The following is a 21,634-nucleotide window of genomic DNA, read 5'->3' as shown; positions in this document are numbered from 1 at the left end:
AGGCTGCTACAATCAACAATTGTGAGCATTTGAATTCCGTTCTCACCTCCATTGCACTGAGCAGTCTTTTCTTCTACTGGAGACATTTTCCCTGTACTCTGAAATTTGCTGTTGTTAATGCAGAATGGTGCAATCACACTGTAGATGCCCCAGTGTTAAGAAACACTGCAGATCCATATACACATCTTATGCCCTCTTCCCAGGTCTGTTGTGCCACCACAGCCATGTCCCTCATGCTCTGCGCCTCCTGTTTACATTGAATTCTATTCAAAAGAGTCAGTTAAAATAAACAAAGAAATAATGTTTTAAAATAGATACATATATCTGTCTAAAAAAATAAAAACAAATCAAGTAAACAACACAATTGCATAATGACAAGTTAATGCAGAAATGATGTATTGACGCAGTGGAGTAGTTCAGCGTATGTAACATCCCACCTTCTCCACCAAAAACAAACAAAAACACTGACCACACTCTGAGTTTGCCCATAAATCTTCCTCTGCACATTTCTTATGAAAAGGAAATATTAACAAGATACAATACAGGAAATATGTATGACATTATAGGACAAGTGCAATGGGTGAATTGTTACAAAAAGTGAAATGCATAGTTGATTAGTAAATAAAAAGAAAATAGCTTTCATCCAGTTCTCTTGTCATGCCCCTGTGTGTGTAATGACTAATCTCTTTATACCACAGATGTCTGAATGCCACTCACTGAAATCTGTGAATATTTAATCTGCAAAGTGTCATCTCTCTGCTTATTGCAGCTTTAAGATACAAAATTATTTTCATGCTAAAGAATAAACTAAAAGTTACTCTGGGATATTATTTAGCTAAACTTTGATAGTTCTAAAGTCTTATTCACAATAACTTTTCCTAGTGCATTTTCACTGTAAACAGCTATTAATTATTTGGGCAAGATGTACTAAGCCTTGAAAAGTGATAAATGTCATGGTGATAAAGTACCAGCCAATCAGCTCCTAACTGCCATGTCACAAGCTGGGTTTCAAAAATGACAGGAGCTGGTTGGTTGGTACTTTGTCACCGTGAAATGTATCACTTTTCAAGGCTTAGTACATCTGGACCTTTAAGTTCTATAGTGGGAAAATACACAATTTACAAAACTAGGGAGGGATGCAACTAAAATTAGGGTTTTGTGATACATTCCATCAGTGAACAAATGCAGTGTTTAGTGATGCCATATGCATGTACAAATGCAATATAAATCACAAAATACAGTCTTTTGATAACAACTGTTCTTTGCGATTAGAGGACTTTTGAGTTTATAACCTGAGATTCATTGCGCAACCTTTGGCCAGCCCATTCGCAAGCAAAGGGGCACAATGGGAGGGATTCAATTGGATCCCTTTCTTGGAATATTGAGTGAAAAGCTCATAGTTTTTTATTAGGCAACCCATTTCAATCACAAGCTTTGGAAAGTTTTTGCTTTACAAAGCTTGAAACATATGGGGAATACACTGAAAGTTTTGACTGCATTAGCCCCTAGAGAAATTGCCAGTGAATTGTGCTTTGTGGCAGAATTTGCAGAGGCACATTATTCTGGTAATACAATATTCGAGTTCTGCCATTTCTCATTGTATTTACAAATATTAGCAGAATTTATAGGCTATGAATACAGTTAGGATTACAACAGTCAAGGCATTCATTCTGTCATGGTTTAGGTAGGACTGAGAATACTGTACCTAAGGTCAAATTCCATAAACAAAAATGGCAAAACTTTTGGTCCTCTCTACCCACAACAAAGTGTAAATGACAGGTTCCTCCAAAGCTTTAGAGCTATACAAGAGAGCTGAAAGACCAAAGACATGTGCAAAAGATGCTGTGTGCTGTTATACTGCTTTTTCCTGCCAATATATAATTAACTATCAAGTGCATACTGCAACAATGCACAAACTGACCACACCATCCTTCTTGGCTTTTACAAGTGGTAACTTTTAAAGTAAGCATCTTTTGGACAGGAATATTGTTGTTTTCACCAGCTAGTAGATTATGAATGCACTTTTACTTTAATGTTAATTTCAGAGCAACTCATTGTTTAAAGCAACATTATCTTCCACATTTGTATATTCTGGTCATGCCTGACGTTTCCAGTTTCCAGGTTAACATGGCTGTGTATTGGAATATTTGCAGATGGAGCTCCATACACATGGTGGTTCGGGAGAGGCAATGAGAGACACACGTATTGGGGTGGATCGCTGCCAGGACAGTGTGCCTGTGGTTTAGAGGAAAACTGCATTGACATGAGGCACTACTGCAACTGTGACGCTGACAAATTTGAGTGGTAAGATTAAACTGAAGTCAACAAGATATAGAAATGCTTACATATTTAAAGCCAGGTACACACTAAATGATGTTTGTAACCTGGCTGATGGGACAACTGCTGTAATGATACATCAGCCATCCGATACACACTTAACGATATATCATGCAACCGTGCAATATATCATTCATAGGGGTGAATTCAATTGTTTGAAAAGTTGGTTGGGTGTCTGTTTTTTCCTGTCTATTAGATAGGAAAAAACAGACGCCCAACTGACTTTTCAAACAATTGAATACCCCGCATTACCACATTCCCCTGCATCCCGTCATTTGCTGGATCATCTCGTAGGTGCACAGCACGTCTGATGGGACAGTCCGGCAAATGACCCGCGGCGGCTTGCAATAGTGGGTACACACTAGACGATGTGCTAGATAGGTTGGTCCTATCTGCGGGATCGGATGACGTATCGCCTAGTGTGTACCCAGTTTAACAGATTCTCTATCTGAAAATTATCCAATTTGTACAATATTAGAAGGACAATAAAATTGTGTAAACATTTTTACATAAATTGCAAGTAAATGCATCTCAAATTGTGCTTTCCACCTACACACCGTAGAGGAATTCAGGAACCAGTCCTATCACTGAAATAATGTGACTCCTATTAAAGTAATAATATGAAAGATGCATTCTCATTAATGTAAAGTATTTGGCACACCGGTCTGTTTGTCTGACTCTCATCTATCACTTCCATTTCTGTCCCCTACCCCCATTTCTCTCTTATCTCTGTCCCCATTCCACCAACAAAATGAAAAAGGCCCTATAAAGCATGTTTAAGCTTAAATAGAAAATTTGAATGATTTTTAACAGACATGTTTGTTGCCATTGGAAATTAAAATTTCAAACAAATTGCATTTTTAGTAGCATCTCTGTTTACAATTTTGCTCTACAGAATGACTACTACAGGCGAAATGTTATAGCGTACATGATTGCCAGAGGTGCAGTATGCCAGATGAGCTTGGCGTTTTTTAAAGCGGCTGTCATTTATAGGGCAAAACCATACCTTGTAAATGACTACCGCTTTAAAAAACCATCCGAGATAGGGCGGCATTCCGCATCTCCGACAATCTTGGACGCTATTACATCTCGCCTAGTATGTTGATGTATATTCAATTGTATTACCCCTTTTTGCAGTTAAAAAAGGCAATTAGCTGAATTGTGAAAAATTACTTGATTTAAGCATCAGAAATCAATAGCACACTTTAATATGTATTACTAATTAATCCCGAAGGCCTGAATGGTATGAACTATACAGTACCATTATATGCGATTATACTGTATCTCCAGTATCTGTTAATTGGGGTTGTATTGTTTAGCCTGCAGCTTTTGCACACGTACTTTTATTTTGCTATACATTAATAATGCATTTATATCTCTGTAATAAATTATGTTATTTAGCAGGTGGTCAGGATTAGAACTGGATGGTTTTTGTTTTTTTATGAAAAATTGCTCCTAGCATTTTAGGGGCATTACAAATACATATTATAGTAAGAAATGACATTTTGCCTCTCTTGGTATTTAAGTGGATATTATGTAATTTGTTTTTAGTCTAACCATATAATCGCAGACATTGAGCACAACTTTCTATTTTATTATAAGATATTGGTGACGTTGCACTACATACATATGCATGGGGAACATGTTAAACAAATATTGCACAGAACAGATTAAAATCATCTTAGAAGAAAGCTTTTTTATTTAATAACATTTTGAAAATATGTTTTAATTTCAAATAAATTACATGTATTTTATATAAAAAATGTTTTCCCATGTTAGTTGTTAGTTGAACTTAAAGCCTACTTTTAGGCTTTCCGTTCTACTGCTCATGTCAGCTCATGCATGCACACATCTGCAAAGACTGGCCAGCAAAGAGGTGAGTTAACCCTTACTTGTAAGTGGTCTGAGCCTGTATCACTACTGCAACTGTGTATGGCTACCTGGCCCAAATTTTTTGTTAACCTGTTGTAGGGATGACCATTGTTAACAACCATTGATGGTTTTACCAACCATGGCTGAGATCCAGTGATTCTCCTGGTCCTGGGGGCATGGAGATAAACTTTGCCCCCTATGAGAACCACAAAGGACTTCCCCCTTCCCTGATTGACCTACCATCTGCTGATCCTGCTTCCAGCCTCTGTAAATGGTTTCCCATGATGGTTTCCTGCCATGAATGTAAACCAAACATGGAGAGAGACCATCAATGATAGACCTGGAGTTGGACAGCCTATTCACCGTTATCAGGGATCACTTTATAAATAGGCAGCTATTTTCAGAAGTAATTCCTCTGCTTGTTGTTAGACATAATATAATCTTCTTTTGTGGTTAGTGTGAAAACAAACAGACATTTAATTTACCTCTTGCAATGAACCACACTTCATTTTTGCTCAGTAACTGAGTTCTGTCGCTGCTTCATTTGACCTCCTGATTCAAAATGACTTTTGCATTTTGTGTCATGCAGAGATTTGGAATATGTAGCCTGCCTGCTGACTGCAAGACTTCAGGGTATTGTGGGACGTGTGTGCTTTTTTGACTGCGTTCTCATATAAAAACCAGTAGAATGATCACGAGAAAAAAAGAAATTGCTGTTTTTTTTTTTCTGATAAAACCAAGAGCTTAGAGAGGCAGAACAACGTTCATTGTCTGACTACGATCCCCAGAGGAAATGTTGTGAGTTCATCTGAAAACTGCACAGCATGTACTTAAAGGGCCACTAACTGTATGCACAAGTTATGTACTGTCATAAAGGAAAAAGCATAGACTAAGTTTATAGTGATATTTTAAATCTAAGACACAGAAGAAAAATAATGGACCAGGGTCAAAACGGGAGCTTTCTATTATTTAAGAATCAGGTAACAATAAAAGGTTAGTGAAATAACCCCTGCACACATGCATTAAGGGGGTCATTCCGAGTTGTTCGCTCGTTGCCGATTTTTGCAACGGAGCGATTAAGGCAAAAATGCGCAGTGCGCATGCGGTTAGTATTTTAGCTCAAAACTTAGTAGATTTACTCACGTCCGAACGAAGATTTTTCATCGTTGAAGTGATCGGAGTGTGATTGACAGGAAGTGGGTGTTTCTGGGCGGAAACTGGACGTTTTCTGGGAGTGTGCGGAAAAACGCAGGCATGACAGGGAACATTGCGGGAGTGTCTGGAGAAACGGTGGAGTGGCTGGCCGAACGCAGGGCGTGTTTGTGACGTCAAACCAGGAACAAAATGGCCTGAGCAGATCGCAATCTGTGAGTAGGTCTGGAGCTACTCAGAAACTGCTAAGAAATTTCTATTCGCAATTCTGCTAATCTTTCGTTCGCAATTCTGCTAAGCTAAGATACACTCCCAGAGGGCGGCGGCCTAGCGTGTGCAATGCTGCTAAAATCTGCTAGCGAGCGAACAACTCGGAATGACCCCCCATGTGCATTATGCATTACCCCTTTCACACCGCACAAATAACCCGGTATCAACCCGGTATATTGCTGGGTTGACACGGGTCACTGTGTGGTGTGAAAGGGCCCATGGCGAATTCCCAGGTCGCCTTTACCAGGCAATTGAACCAGGGAATAAAGCATTGTTATTCCCAGGTTGAATACCGGGTCAGGGGCAGTGTGAATGGGTTGCCAGGTTGATGCGACCCGGGATCCATTCACTACATAGTGAGAGGTGGTGCAGAGTTGAGCTCATCTCCCAGCGTCGCCTTCGTCCCCGACCATGATTCTGGCTCTGCCTCCGCTGCTATGGCTACTGGGAAGGACCCATTTCCAATTCCCGGATGGGAACGGGCATTTGCGATGTGAAAGGGGTATTAGTTTGAAGCGCATAGAGTGACAGTTTGTAATTTGTCAGGTTTAGTGGTAAATGCATGTGTTTTAGTGAAGAGAGTGAAAAACACTGTGTAACTTATGCGGTTTAGGGATCTTTTAATCTATTCATTAAACATTGTGATTGTCCCATACAAATCAATAATATGACTCAACACGAAATTGCGGTGACAGACCCAAAAATACAGTAGACATTGCTCTGATGCAGAGACATCTGCTCTGAAAAGCAGCTAATCCTGCAAGCCCTAACACTGCTTATTCTGCCGCTGGAAGTGGAGAAATTCATACATGTAGACTGCTGGAGGGGGCGCAGGGCCAGAGGATTCGAAGGGATCTAAATCCTCCATCCCATAGGAAGCAACAGGGCTCTGGTAACAAACACTGGCGTCAGTTCCTGCAGTCAAACACCTTGATGAATTTAGCTCCACATAGTATTGTATTGGTGAACAGAACGCATCTGGACTGGCATTACCTGTATAATGAATAGGTGCAATGCTTCATCACTAATGAATAGGTACAATACTTAGTTCTTACAGTAACTGATCAAATATAATTGTTCACCTAATTCTAGGAATAATGTATAGGCCTCTTTTTGTAGAGAGCAGAAAAAAAGTGTTCTGTGGTGTCGCTTGGCCAAGACCTCTATGGGCTCCATAATGATGGATGCCTCATCATTTTCTTATAGAAGGGCCACAAGTACCCAAAGTGGAAAATAATAAAGCAACAATCCCACGTTCCTTAGCTTTGTCTACAAATCATTATCTTGCTTTCTAAATATACAGAATTTTGCACACACCATCAAAGAAGATAGGCACCTATATAAGAGACAGCAACATTTACTATAGATCTAAAAATAAAATCAATAAAATAAAAATAAAATAAATCTTCGTATAGTCTTTCAATCAGTAATATAAGCAAACATCAATTAGTGGCTGTGAAACACATATGTGTCATGAACAATTACTATGTCGGCAGGGAAAATGTCAAAAGCGGAATGCTAATGGTATTATGCCAATGCGGTTGTAATGTTAATTAAAGCACTTTAACATTGTCAGCATTATACATTTAAACATAAAGATAAAGCATAATGTTTAAAGTTAGGATGCTGACACTTAAGTAACATTACAACTGTGTCGGTATGGTGCCATCCAGCACTGTAACATGGCTTTACGGTGCCCTTTGCCAGCCATGCCGCCATAGCACATGGTGTCATGCTGTGGGGGCGGAGCCACCAGCCACAGGGAAGAACACCACTGTTTGGAGTATCCTCAAAACTGCATAGGCTGCAGTATGCATTTCTAGAGCATCCAAGGGACACTACAAGTGGCACTGCATCAGCGATACAGGCTTCAAGATGCTGTTCCAGGCACGCTGCTAACCAGATGCAAGGTTTTTTTGCTAGCTGATTCAGTTGTTTTAAACTGCATCTGCCACTAAAGGGTGTAAAATGGAGCAATTCAATTGTTGCTCCATTTAGATGACCGTTAGCCATGGGGGCTGACATTTCTTCTTGCGGCCTCCTGAAGTGCGAAAAGAAATGGGAGCTAAGTCGCACTTTCAGCGTCCATGGAAAATTGGACGTCCAAATCAGGACTTCAGACGGGTTTAGTCGTTTTACGCGGCTAAACCCTGTTTGGGAGTGACATGCACAATATGCATGGGCCCCCAAACACAAGTCCTGACAATTGTTTGGGTGTCTGTACTTTCCCGTTAAGACAGGGGAAAAAAGCTGAAAACAATTGAATTGCCCCCATAGTGTTTCCAAACATTTAAAGTTGCACAACCATTTACCATAGCAGACTTCTCCATCAAGAGAATTGTGGTTTGTGATAGACTCTCCCTGCACACGCATGTGCGCATGCACACACACATATGCACACACACGCGCATGCACACTCACACACATGCACGCACACGCATGCACATTCACATACATGCGTGCATGTGCACGCACCAGTTAACATTCTGTGTTTTGAGACCTGCAGGTGCCAGGATAGAGTGTGATTCTCATTAGGATAGGGGTAAGCTTAGCAAAATCAATTGCATGGTTGGCAGTGCAGCTTTAATACTACCTAAAAATATTTGATATTTTTATGTTGTTAGAGAACATAAAAGAGTTTGTATGAATTCAAATAATTTATTTATCGTATAATTTGTTTTTAACATAAAGAGGCTTTTCATATGCTCCAGTCTTTGAAAATGACAACTAGGAGAAAATAAAAATCTTCAATGATACAAAAGTAACAAATTACTTAAAAAAAAAAAAAAATACTGAATAAAAGATTTACAGACAAGTCCTAGACCAGAGACCATCTGATCAGTGTGCTTGAAGCTGTGATTCTTTATTTGAGTTATTAAAATGGTTTATATTCCATCAGATTAGAACATACTGCATTTATTCCTAGAAATTGCTTCTTTAAAGTGTCTGTAAATGTAGTCCAATTTCTACAGTAAGTCCCTTGGTATCACAAAATTACACATTCCACTCATTTATGTTTATATTTACAATATATATGAAAGAAAATCTGAAACGAAACACTTTGATTGCTAGCTCTTAGGAGCAGAACCCACAACTAGCAGAGTATTTAGACACTCTCTATAAATAATATATATGAATAGTGGAGAAGCAATTTGTCTTTCTATTTCTAATGTTTTCACCGTGCCTCTTGCTGAGTTTATGTGAATTCTGAAAATCAGTCATCAGTATTCGGAATAACTTCAAATATGCTTTTAACTGAATTGAGTGCACTTATAGAGGTGATGACATTGCTATAGTTACCTGTTATTTAGAACTACTTTTTTAAATGTCTGTGGTGTGCATATTACCCCCCTCCTTCCCCCATCCTCCATATATGACTCTGCCATCACTCTGGAGGAGAGATATACAGCTTTCAAAATACAGAATGTAAAATGACAGACGCTGATTGGTTAGTACTATATCTTTCTCCAAGGTTTGATACATCTCCAAGGACCTGCATTTTCTACCTGTTTGATATTTAATGTCCATTATCACTAATATTGCCTGGCCCACTGTGTGTAGGCAAACTTTGATGCAGATGTATTAAGCCTGGAGAAGTGATACAGCAGTGATAAATGCAAGGTGATAACGCACCAGCCAATCAGCTCTTAACTGTTAATTTACATATTGGAGCTGATTGGCTGGTGTGTTATCACCTTGCACTTATCACTGCTCTATCACTTCTCCAGGCTTAATACAGTACATCTGCCCCTCTATGAGGTGTGTCATGTGCATGCCACACAAGTACATTCAATAATAACACTTTTATTCTACTTTTATTTAACTAATATTTTTTATCTTTACCATTGGCATTAAAGTCATACATTCGTATATTTGCAGTAACACACAATTTTACCTGATCAAGTCAAGCTTTGGAGCAACTCCAAACAATTGGCTTCATAAACCCTTCAGATGGTTTATTAATGGTCTCTTTCTTATATTTTATTCTGTGTAGAAAACAAATTCTACTTGCCTAATGAGTTCATTATTTTCTTGTGAAGTGAGTGACAGTCAGGTTGGTCATTTTTAAAATGGTTGTATTACACAGTACACAGTACATCTGTTGGCTCCCCATCGGATGCTGATTCAGATTGTTGGTCTTTTTGCTGGGTGTAATATGGTATGCCGGCGGCTGGGCTCCCGGCAACCAGCATACCGGCGCCGGAAGCCCGACCGCCGGCATACCGACAGCGTGGCGAGCGCAAATGAGCCCCTTGCGGGCTTGCTGCGCTCGCCATGCTGCGGGCATGGTGGCGCGCTTCGCGTGCCACGCTATTTATTCTCCCTCCAGGGGGGTCGTGGACCCCCACGAGGGAGAAAAAGTGTCTGTATGCTGGCTGTCGGGATTCCGGCACCGGTATACTGTGCGCCGGGATCCCGACAGTCGGCAACCTGAAGACCACCCCTTTTTGCTATGTATCTGTGGCCAATTAGAATTAAAATTGGAAAATAGTCTCTTAAATTCACAGCAATTATGTGCACTTTAAAATACTGGTACTGCTGTAATACTGATTTATGCTGTATTGCAGGCTCTCTGTCGAAACAGGGTACTGAGATAGAGAAACTTGTAACCTGGCACCAAGTGACCGTAGCAGAACACTTGTCTGCATAGGACAACTCAATTTACTATAACTCCAGTAAAAGTATTAGGTTCAGATATGGAGATCATAGATGGAGAAATAAATTATTAAAGTATAAATGTACCCGGACTACAGAATAAAACACATCAGAACATTTACAGATATAACCACACAAAGGGGCAGTCTTAAATCGGTCACAATCTCCCAGTATATGACTTCAGATGGAAAGCAAATACAGTAAAATAATTTAAACATGTTTGTCATAAACACAGGTCTGAGATCGATGAAACCATTAATAAGTAAAACTGCAATCAGTGCTCTGCAATCAGTGCTATGTAAAAAATATAATGTAATCAGTTGGACATTGTATTTTTTTTCCTAAGGACAAATGACACTGGATTCCTGACCTTTAAAGATCACTTACCAGTCTCTCAGATTATGATTACTGACACAAACAGGCCAGGCTCAGAAGTGGCCTGGAAAGTGGGTCCATTACGTTGCTATGGTGACAGTGAGTATGCATAATCCATACATGATCCCTACATAATCCCTACATCTTCCCTAATTTGAATCATGAAATCTAGGAGGAATCTTTGCAAACATAAGTTTGTGGAAAGAGAATATTGTTTTCTTGCAGGAAGCTTTTGGAATTCTGCTTCTTTCTCCACAATGGCTTCCTACTTGTACTTCCCAACCTTCCACTCCGAGTTCAGCACCGACATATCATTCTTCTTCAAAACCACCACCTCATCCGGCATCTTTCTGGAACACATCGGGTTGAGGGACGTGATAAGAATCGAGTTAGTGTGTAAGTATTTTAAGTCCTGTTTTTTTATTCTAAGTTTTTATATATACTGTAACTGTCCTGCATTGTAGGTGTCATCTGTGTGAAAGCTAACATGGAGAGATCAAGGATTATATCAATACATGACTGTGGAATGGAATGCAGTTTACACCTAACCATCCATCCAGTTCCGGGAATTCATTAGTTGTATTGTAATTGTGGACAGTCACAGACCAGAAATTCCATAATTTAAGGCCCCTAAACAATATACGTTCATTTTGGTGATACAGTAAAACGTATTTATGTTGTATCCATTCTCCAAATTTGAAAGAGCCATAGAATGTTGAAAGCAGCACAGAGTACTTAGACTTACTATATACTGCATAGTCACATTCTGTATAAGCAAGCCTAAATTGAAAAGAGCTAAGCCATCATAAGGCTAATCAGAGCATACAAACATTGACAATAACTCTGAGAAGTAATGTGAAGCTCCATTCACCCTGATGCTTTAGAAGTGTGGTGTCAAACTTATTTCGATTTAAAGCAAACTTCATACATCTTACTTTTAATTTCAATTTTGCATATGTATGATTTGAACATTAAAATACACAGTATAATAATGCAAATAATGGCCCACAAGAAAATGTAGACTGAATTGTAGTACATTTATATGCAGTAAGCTAGGGAAAGACATGCAAATAATTATTATTTTTCCCCATAATATTTATGTTACTGAATCAGTTTTATAACAAATGACAAATCTTTCCCAATACAACAAAAATTGGTGCATGGGAAATGAATACAGAGACTTTGTGGTCGATTGGAGTATTTGATGAAATTTTATAACTATCACAGAGACCGAGGACAGAGGAGACCAACCTTTTCCTGTGATTTGCTCAGGTGCTATATAGGAGATAACATTGTTTAAAATATATATTCCCCTTTTTACAGTCACAATTAAGCAGGCATTACTTGGTGTTAGAAGTTCATTAGCACCAATAAGAAGTGCAATGTTTAAGATCAGAAACAATGTATTGATAGATAGATGGATAGATAGATAGATAGATAGATAGATAGATAGATAGATAGATAGATAGATAGATAGATAGAAGTGAGATCAAGAATGATAACTTGAATAATAACTTTTTGTTTGCCCAGAAAAACTGCAAAGCAAAGTTTCATTAAGATAACTCTGGTGCAGGATGCAATAAAAGGGGGCCTGGAGGCCCTCAAACTCATTAAATAAATGATACATTTGATGAAAGCTAATTACTTCATAATGAGGATTGATACAATGATAATTGCACATCAAAATCCAATTCAATTGGTTTTCTCATTTTTTGTGGACATAAAATTTTAAATAAAATAAACAGCCATAAATGAAAACTCTAATTACTCATTGCAACTTGCCATATAGGCCCAAACTTTTCAGAAACAAAATAATAAGCTAGAGAACTCTTAAATAATATTAACTCCTCCATGGCCAAGCATTATTTCTATATATTGCCTATTGCAGTGTATGCATAGCGAAGCATGCATACGCACATGCCCCACGATTCCACAACAGAAGAGGACACATCTTTAAAAGATGCAGATGAGTTTGTTGCCTGAAGTCCTTCCTGAGACAATTCTCTACAGACGAGTTGCCTAGCAGGAGATATTTCTCTCAGCAGACGTATGGTCCCAGAGAAAGATACATCACTTAATGACTGAAGGAACAGCTCAGACACCCCATCAATTTAGGGTAAAACTCCTATTACATTTCTGCTGCAACAAAGCACTAATGCAATAGAGATTGAAGTAAACACATTGGATGAGTAGATTAGTTGGTATGCTGTAACCAGATATTAAATAGATTTGTTTTCTTACAGGAACTGAATATATTGATTTCAAATCTTTATCATCCAGAATCTCATTGTTCCTCCCTTGCATTCGCTGCATAAAGATTTCATACATTTCCATACCTACAGTATCTAAATATCTGCACAACATCAGGGCCATATTAATAGAATTCTAGGCTCCAGACAAAGTGAAGTACCGTGGCCTCTATCCACCCATTCCTGGGAATAAATAAAAAATAAATCATAAATTACCCCTTCTGCAGTCATGCTCTGTCTCTCCACATGCTTCCATACAGTGAATGGCTGTCACACTCTGATTGGTGGATAGCTCCAGCCATCCACCAATTAGCTTGCTGATAGCCATTCACTGTCTGGCTGCAGGCTGTAAGGCAGGTAGAGAATGCTACCTGGCTGATCTGACTGAGTGTAATTCACAATCAGTATAGTTGTGCAGAATTCTCTGCCTTCCTCATAAGAAGCTCCAGTGGCCCAAGCCCAGGGGGTAGATGCTCCCCAGCCCAGCCCACCCCAGCTCTAAGGCCTCTAGAATCATGGGGTAGCTGCCCAGTGTGCCTATACATTAAGATGGCCCTGCAGAACATATGTACTCTGCCAGTTCATTCCAATAGATGCCATATACAGTCCTGACAATTTAATGGGACCAGTGGCGGAACTACAGAGTGGAGGGCCCAGGTGCAACAATATGCTTTCCCTCCCCCCCCCCCTGCCCCCTTTTCACTGCAGCCGCTGCTGCACCCCTTGGCCCATCTAGTCTGCCTGTGTACACACATATACTAGGGTTTATTTTTGTTGGGAGCCAATTAACCTATCAGTATATTTTTGGATTGTGGGAGGAAACCGAAGTAGCCAGGGGAAACACACACAAGTACGTGTAAAACATACAAACTCCACACAGTTAGGGTGACGGAGGGAATCAAAACCATGAACTCTGTGCTGTGAGGCAGTAATGTTAACCATTACAGTACACTAACCGATCCTACAATAAATAGATTTATACAAAAAGCATCAGTGAAAATTGAAATCTGCAAATACTGTATCTACCACAAACCGTTCCAGGCCACACAACACAACACACTGATACACAGTACCTGAGCTTTCCCAGGACTTTTGACCGGACCTCCATCCTTCCTTTGCCTCAGGGCCAGTGGGGCTGGGGCGCCTAGGTCATCCTGCTGCTCCTGACTCCTAAGTCCTGCAGCAGCCACCATGGTGTCAACGCCCCCATCCTCTTCTGCTTCACTCCTCCTATTCGTCCTCCTTGTTGGTAATTCATTCGATTCCTGTTATGTGCAGCTAGTCTGCCGTTCACCTTGCTGGCTGCTCCTCTTCTGCAGCGCAGCCTGAATGATACAGGGGGTGGGCGCAGGGACGGTGCTAGGGTATACAACACCCCCCTAACAAACTATAAATTTGTGCCCTCCTAGAAATATGGAGGCAAAATAGTGATTGGTGCCCTCCACCTACACACACACACACACACACACACACACACACACACACACACACACACACACACACATTCATTACCAACACCCCAGCAGCACCCAGACACTCCCCACATTCACCAACAAAACACCAGAAGCACCCAATCACCCATCTTCATTCACCACCAATAGCCTGCCCAGCCACACGTCTCATCATTTACTAGTACCAACTCCCCTGCAGCACTCCGATAATCCCCCTGGCCCTTCATTCACTACCAACACCCACCACCATACAGTACTATTACCTCTACAGCAAAGACACCTCCTCCTCGCACACTAAAACACCCAGACATCCCCTCCATACACTACAATACCCAGACACATCCCCCCATACACTACAATACCCAGACACATCCCCCTCATACCCTACAGCACCCAGACATCCCCCCCTCATACATTACAGCACCCAGACAACCCCCCCTCCTACACTACAGCACCCAGACACCCCCCTCATAGACTACAGCACCCAGACACCCCCCATACACTACAGCACCCAGGCACCCCCCATACACTACAGCACCCAGACACGCCTTATACACTACAGCATCCAGACAACATCCCCCCTTCATACCCTACAGCACCCAGACAACCCCCCCTCATACACTACAGCACCCAGACAACACCCCCCCTCATACCCTACAGCACCCAGACAACACCCCCCTCATACATTACAGCACCCAGACAACACCCCCCCTCATACATTACAGCACCCAGACAACACCCCCCCTCATACCCTATAGCACCCAGACAACACCCCCCTCGTACATTACAGCACCCAGACAACACCCCCCCATACATTACAGCGCCCAGACAACACCCCTCCTCTCTCTCTCCCTCCCTCCCTCCCCACCCCCCATACACTACAGCACGCAGTCATCCAGCCTATTCAAAGATCCAGACATCCTCGCAGCCGGGAGAAGCGCGGGTGAGAGATGACGGGAGGTGTGACTGTGCTGAGGGGGGGGGGGGGAAGCTGTCATATGAAGTTGGGGCGGCTGATATGCAGCAGTACAGTACCTGATATGTAGGCATTCAGCTAGCCCCACCATGTCATGAGCCGCACTAGGAAAGCTGGGGGGAGGAGCCGAGGGGGAGAGCAGGCCCGTACAGTAACACAAGCAGCCGAGGAGAGGCGGAGAGAGAAGAGCGGACCGGACACTCCTCCTGCTCTGGCCGGGACCCTGTCACTTCCGGCCACTAGAGCAACACTGGCGGCGGGCTCAGCGCTACCCGCAGAATACAGTGAGTCAATGTGACTCATTGTAATGGGGGCGGCTGTGGGCCCTTTTACCCCAGCGGGCCCCAGTGCAACGCACTGGTTGCACCGCCAGTAGTTCCGCCTCTGAATGGGACAGTTTACTTTTTTCCTAACTGTTCATCGATTTGGTTCTCAGAAGAGTTTCTGTTGCCTTATTTTTTTATGATTTTCTTTAATACTACAGTATGACATATTAATGTCCCCATGCTCACCAGCTACTGACAGTAGTGTCCCTTATTAACATTATGCCATACAGTATGAGTCAAAATTGATATTATGCCAAACAGTATGAGCTGAAATTTATATTAAGCCTCATGGTGTGAGCCAAAATTCACATTATGCAGCATAGTATCAGCCAAAATTCACATTATGCAACATAGTATGGGCCGAAATGCACATTATGCCACACAGTATGAGCTGAAATTCACATTATGTCATACAGTATAAAGCCAAAATTCACATTACACCACACAGTATGTGCAGAAAATCACATTATGCCATAAAGTATGAGCTGAACTTCACGTTATGCCACACAGTATGCTCCCAGCCGTGCCATATACACACAATGGCCCCAGTAGTGTCAGATACACGTAATAAACTCAGCAGTGCCAGATACACGTAATGCCCCCAGCAGTGCCAGATACACGTAATATGCCCAGTAGTGCCAAATAGACGTAATACACCCAGCAGTGCCAGATATACGTAATGCCCTCAGCAGTGCCAGATACACTTAATACCCCCAGCAGTGCCAGATACACATAACATCCCCAGAGGTACCAGTTACACGTAATGCCTGCAGTAATGTTCACTGCTGCTGGGCTTCTGGCTGCTGCTGCCTCTGCTGTTTCTCCAGTATGTGGGGAGGAGAGCACAATACAACACAGGTCCCTCCTAAGTCCTACCCCTCACTGAATTTATCCGGCAGACATTTGCAGTAAGTGCTACCCTGTCCACAACACACTATGACCCACAGTAACCTGCCCCCATGTCACCCCACTATATTACCCTGTCACCCACAGAAAATGCCCCAGTGTCACTAGCAGTAAGTCCCATAACCCCTTCGACACCCTTTCACTAAGTGCACCCCAACCACCCTCCACAGCCTCAGTGGGGCATTACCTCCTCGGGGAACTGCAGGATCTGCTTGTCCAAGTTGATGGCACTGCGTCACGGTCTGGAAGAGCTTGTGCGCCGAGGCAGCCTGTGAGCGGGCAGCAACCTCTTCATGTACGGCTTTACCGGCTCCACATAATTCTTCTCCACCGCCTCTTCCTCACTGCTCTTCATGCTGGCCAGAAGCTGCCATACACATCGAAGTAACTCAGAGAGAGTGGGTCCTTCTCCTCTGCTGCCACCATTTTGCCTCTGAGCCAATGCCAGCTCATGAGCCAATCAAAGCTTGCAATCCAGCAGCCAATCAGGAGCTGTGACCCCTGTGCGCACGCCTCTGAGTGTAAATATAGTTAAGCTCCTTTAAATTATTTATGCATTTATTAATAATGGTAAAATCTGAAATTATCACCTCAGTATACACCAGAAAAATATGTTTATTATAAGAAAGTTATGGAAATTTTTTATGGATATTAAAGTCATCCTGGATTTACCTTACTCGCTTTGGGGAATTCCAATATACTTATAATTTACTAATGGTGGTACATCATCACATATATTGTATTTTAATTTAATCATATTTTACTCATTTTTCTCATCTGATTTACATATCTATCTGATACTTGCCTACTCTCCTGGAATACCTGGGAACTCCAGAATATAGGGTAAACCTGCTCACATGGGAGAGCTAGTCACCCTCCTGCCTATTTCCCTAGTGAATTTGTACTGAGCAGTCAGGGCCATGACAACACAACTGGGGCCATCACGTTACCTGCTCATGTCACTTGTATGACTCCTATCCTCCAGGAACTCTCAGAGGGGATAATAAAAAAGGAGACAAGTGTTGTCTGTGCTATTTCTTATACTTTACAATGATGGCCGTATATGGACTATGCATGAATGAAGTAATAGTCATTCTCACCAGGGAATCTTAAAGTTCATCATTTGTACGGTGGAATAACATATATCAAGAGCTATTCATTATTCTGTCACTGCCAGTGAGTAGCTATGGTGTGAAAAAAAGACATTAGGATGATTTTCAGTTCTGTGCTAAATTCAGTATGGAGTGGATGAAGTTTGCAATAACTGTAGAACATTAAAAGCATATAGCATAATGCTACCTTTTAATCTCCTATTATTCTATATATTAGAGGTGCGATTGTAAAGGTACTGTACCTCACATTTTCATGCCTGCTTTACCAAGTAAACCCTGGTGTATTTATTATAAGATTCCAACTGTTCTTTTGTAAAGGCTTTTTGATATGAAAAACACATGGATACGTGCATTGTAATTCATCATGGACAGATTGCTATTGTTGATCGGCTAAAAGCTTTCCCAAGTCAGTCCCACTACTATTGTCACTGTTGAACAGAATGGCTGATCTTGAAATGTTTTACACTAGCTAAAACCTCTTTTTTTCCACGCTATATGGAACATTATAAAATTTTTACAGACCTGGCTGAGTCACTACTTTCATCTTATTCATGATTTTCTTTAAATATGTTACTAATTAAGTCTATGGTAGGTTAGATCAAAGTGGTGTGTTTTTACAGAGAACTGAAATGAATATAAGAGCCTGGGGCCCTAATTCAGACCTGATCGTTGTTGTGAAAATTCGCACAACGGCTGGTTATCAATAGACAGCGCATGTGTATGCATTGTAGTGCGCACGTGCGAGGCCAAACTGCAAAAGAATCCTGCAATTTTAATGATCATTTGGCGTATGCAAGGTGACTGACAGGAAGCAGATGTTTGGGGGTGGTAACTGGACATTTTCTGGGAGTGTCAGGAAAAATCCAAGTGTTCCAAAGTGTTTTCAAGGCGGGTGTGTGACGTCAGCTCCGGCCCTGATCAGCCTGATTTTTTCGCACTGTACGAGAAAGTCCTGGGCTACGCACAGACTGGAAAAATCATTTGATGCTGAGTGAGTTGCAAACGGATTTGCAGATGACTGGCATTTGCAAAGCTTTTCGCACGGCGTACGCAGACTTGCACGGGCTGGATTTCCACTCTGGCTGGGCGGCGACTATCCGATTGCAAACCTCTACAAATTCGCACAACAGCAATCAGGACTGAATTAGGCCCCTGGTTTCATGGATACATTGGTGGAACTTGAGCCACTGCAGCTCCTGAAGGTGGATATTCACTTGCCAGAGCAATTCAATAATCTTGGATTGTTGCGCGTGTGAGCAGCAAGGTAAAGTCTGAAAGAAAATGGCAAAATTGGTGGTTTGTCTGTGTGGAAAACCAATTGATTTTGCATTTTACGTGGAATCAGCAGGTTTCTGCACTTTAATCCCCGAATTTTAGGTGCGGGAATAAGGCTATTCAATTGTGTAGCCTTTCCCCACTCCGCAGGGATTTTATCTCACAATTAGCTGCGAGGTAAACTCCATGGCCAATTGAATATCCCCCTATGGCTTAGAGATGAGGAGCTGGTAAGGCACATGCGAAGTGGCACCACTTGCTGGGGGAGGCACTTCAGACTGACAATAATAAAACAAGCTTCCGAGTGCTGCACTGTCCCCCGCAAGTGGTGGACGTAGCATGGCTTGTTTTGTTATTATATGACATTGCACTGGTACACTGGCATTCACCAATTAGGGCTCATAACCTAATGTTACAAATAATAAAATTGGGGGGGGGGGGGGTATTTTGGCAGCCATTAATTAGGTGATGCCTGAACTCTAAATCTGCCCCTGCATAATAGCTACTGTTGCAGAATGTGCCTCTTGTTCAAGCTTCAAGCACATCAGGAAAGATTTGGGGATACATTTTACTGTGATCAATACATGTACTCTTAATTACATGGAAGATTTACAAAAATACTCTAGGAGGTAGATTTGATGAAGCTTCTAAAATACACAAGTGGTGGTGTTGCCCATAGTAACCAATCAGCTTCTATCATTTTCTAGAATGTGAGAAATGACAGCTATAATCTAATTGGTTATTATGGCCAAAACCACCACTTGTCTGTTTTAGAAGATTTAGTAAATCTACCCGTAGAAAAGAAAAAAACTATCACAACAAAGAGAGACTACACACCGACAACCTAAGGTACAGAGCCACCTACAGCCCTTTCAGTAAAGCTGTGCTGGTCAAGCTTGGCCTGTAGCTTTTGTTATACTCCAGTAGTTATCACTAGTTTATATAGGTAGCACTAGTGGGCATAGACAGTTACCCCACTGCCTGCAGCTACTATGATCTCTGAAGAGCAGCGCTAGTCTCCCCTCCATCAATTTGTCTATATGGCAATGTAGTAATCAAACCCCTGCATGGACCTATTGATATTCTTTATTGCTTAGTTCCATGTTTAAATCATTAATGTTGAAATCAAGACATATGTCAGTCTAGTTCAGCTCTCATCATCAAGAACCTCAGTTGACACAAAAGAACGTTTGTTTGTTTTTCAAGAGGTCCCCTATTAGCTCAATACTGACAAGTGGATAGCTCCATATACTGTATCAACAATTTCACTGCTTTTACTGTTAAGAACCCTTTTTGTAGCTGGTAATTTGTCCAATTGCAGTGACACTATGCAATGTCCTCTGCAAGGACCTTATAATGAATGGGTTGTCAGTGATTTTTCTGTATGAGGTATTAATATATTTATAAACAGTTATTCATATATCCTCATAAGAGTCTTGCTAGTTTGGTCTTTAGTCATAACTGACATCTTTCTATACAGTGGATTCATTTACAGTATTTGACACTGTCTTCTGTTCGAGGACATCTTGCAGAGGTGAAGTTGCACTGTGGTCTATATTGTGTCATAGTGTTATACTGAACACATCTAGCTTCTAAGTATATCAGTGCCTATAAATACTCCAAAATAACTCACACTTTGAACACCATTGTATCTACGTTTATGCTGTGATTTTTGTTCTCAAAGTTGTGATAAATTATTTTAGCGGCGTTGATGTAATGGCATCCGAGTTTGCCGGAGGTGCGGGATGCCGGTTGAACTTGGATGTTTTTTTAAAGCGGTAGTCATTTAGAAGGCAAAACCATGCCTTGTAAATGACTGCAGCTTTAAGCGGCAATCATGTACATGACAAAACCATGCCTTGTAAAAATGATTGCCGCTTTAAAAAAAAGTCAGAGTTCAGCCAGTAACCTGCACCTCCAGCCATCTCAGACATCATTACATCCGGCCCACGGATGGCATACAGTATTGCATGGTGAGCAGAGATGCTTTCTGGCACCAAAAAGTCTAGTTACGGCTCTGGCAAATACAGTACATCCAGGTAATAGACACTACACCTGATTAAGGGGCCTATTTATCACCATCCGCATCCAGGATGTGGATGACAGTTGATAAAATCGGCCAAACTTGCACTGCAATAATTGATTACATTGCAGGAATGTATCAATTATCGCATGCAGGGACAGAGCTTGCGGTCAAGCTCTGTCCCTGCGATGACACTCCACAGCTACATCGGGGGTTTTTTTTGTAAAAAATACACCGATGTCCTGCTGCCACCCGGTCAACACCCCCCCATCTCGACTACCCCCACGCGCTGCGCCCCTTCCCCCAGCAAATCAATATACTTACCAGTCCAGGGAGCCGGTTAGCGCTGGGCTGCCGGGTGCCGGATCCTGTGTGCTGCGGTGCCCCCAGTGCTGTAAAGTGCGCTGCTGCTTTGCAGCATCACTTTACTGCACCGGGGTCACAGTACAGCACATAGGGGACCCGGCGCCCGGTAGCGCTCACCGAAGCAGCGGACACAGGCTCCCTGGACAGGTGAGTATGTTTTTTTTTTTACACTTTGACCAGCTTGTGTGTCCATCGGATACACATAGCTGATCTCTGGAGCTGAGTCCTGCTCTGCTTTCTCTGCCAGGGGCAGAGAAAGCTGGGCAAATTCCTCCCTATCGCAGTGCT

General features: G+C 41.7%; 1 protein-coding gene across 1 annotated transcript in view; it reads left to right on the top strand.

Annotated features, from left to right (window-relative positions):
• CNTNAP5 (contactin associated protein family member 5) overlaps window positions 1–21,634 on the top strand; it is a 737,066-nt gene that overhangs the window by 592,815 nt on the left and 122,617 nt on the right. Inside the window, exons 14-16 of the mRNA XM_063933980.1 lie at window positions 2,154–2,304; window positions 10,634–10,761; window positions 10,888–11,058. Coding sequence (XP_063790050.1) covers window positions 2,154–2,304; window positions 10,634–10,761; window positions 10,888–11,058 — 450 coding nt within the window. The remainder of the gene's footprint in view (window positions 1–2,153; window positions 2,305–10,633; window positions 10,762–10,887; window positions 11,059–21,634) is intronic.

The sequence above is a fragment of the Pseudophryne corroboree genome, chromosome 7 (assembly GCF_028390025.1).
Source record: "Pseudophryne corroboree isolate aPseCor3 chromosome 7, aPseCor3.hap2, whole genome shotgun sequence".
Classification (NCBI taxonomy): Eukaryota; Metazoa; Chordata; class Amphibia; order Anura; family Myobatrachidae; genus Pseudophryne; species Pseudophryne corroboree.
The sequence above is the reverse complement of the archived record's forward strand: the minus strand, read 5'-3'. Positions and strand labels throughout refer to the sequence as shown.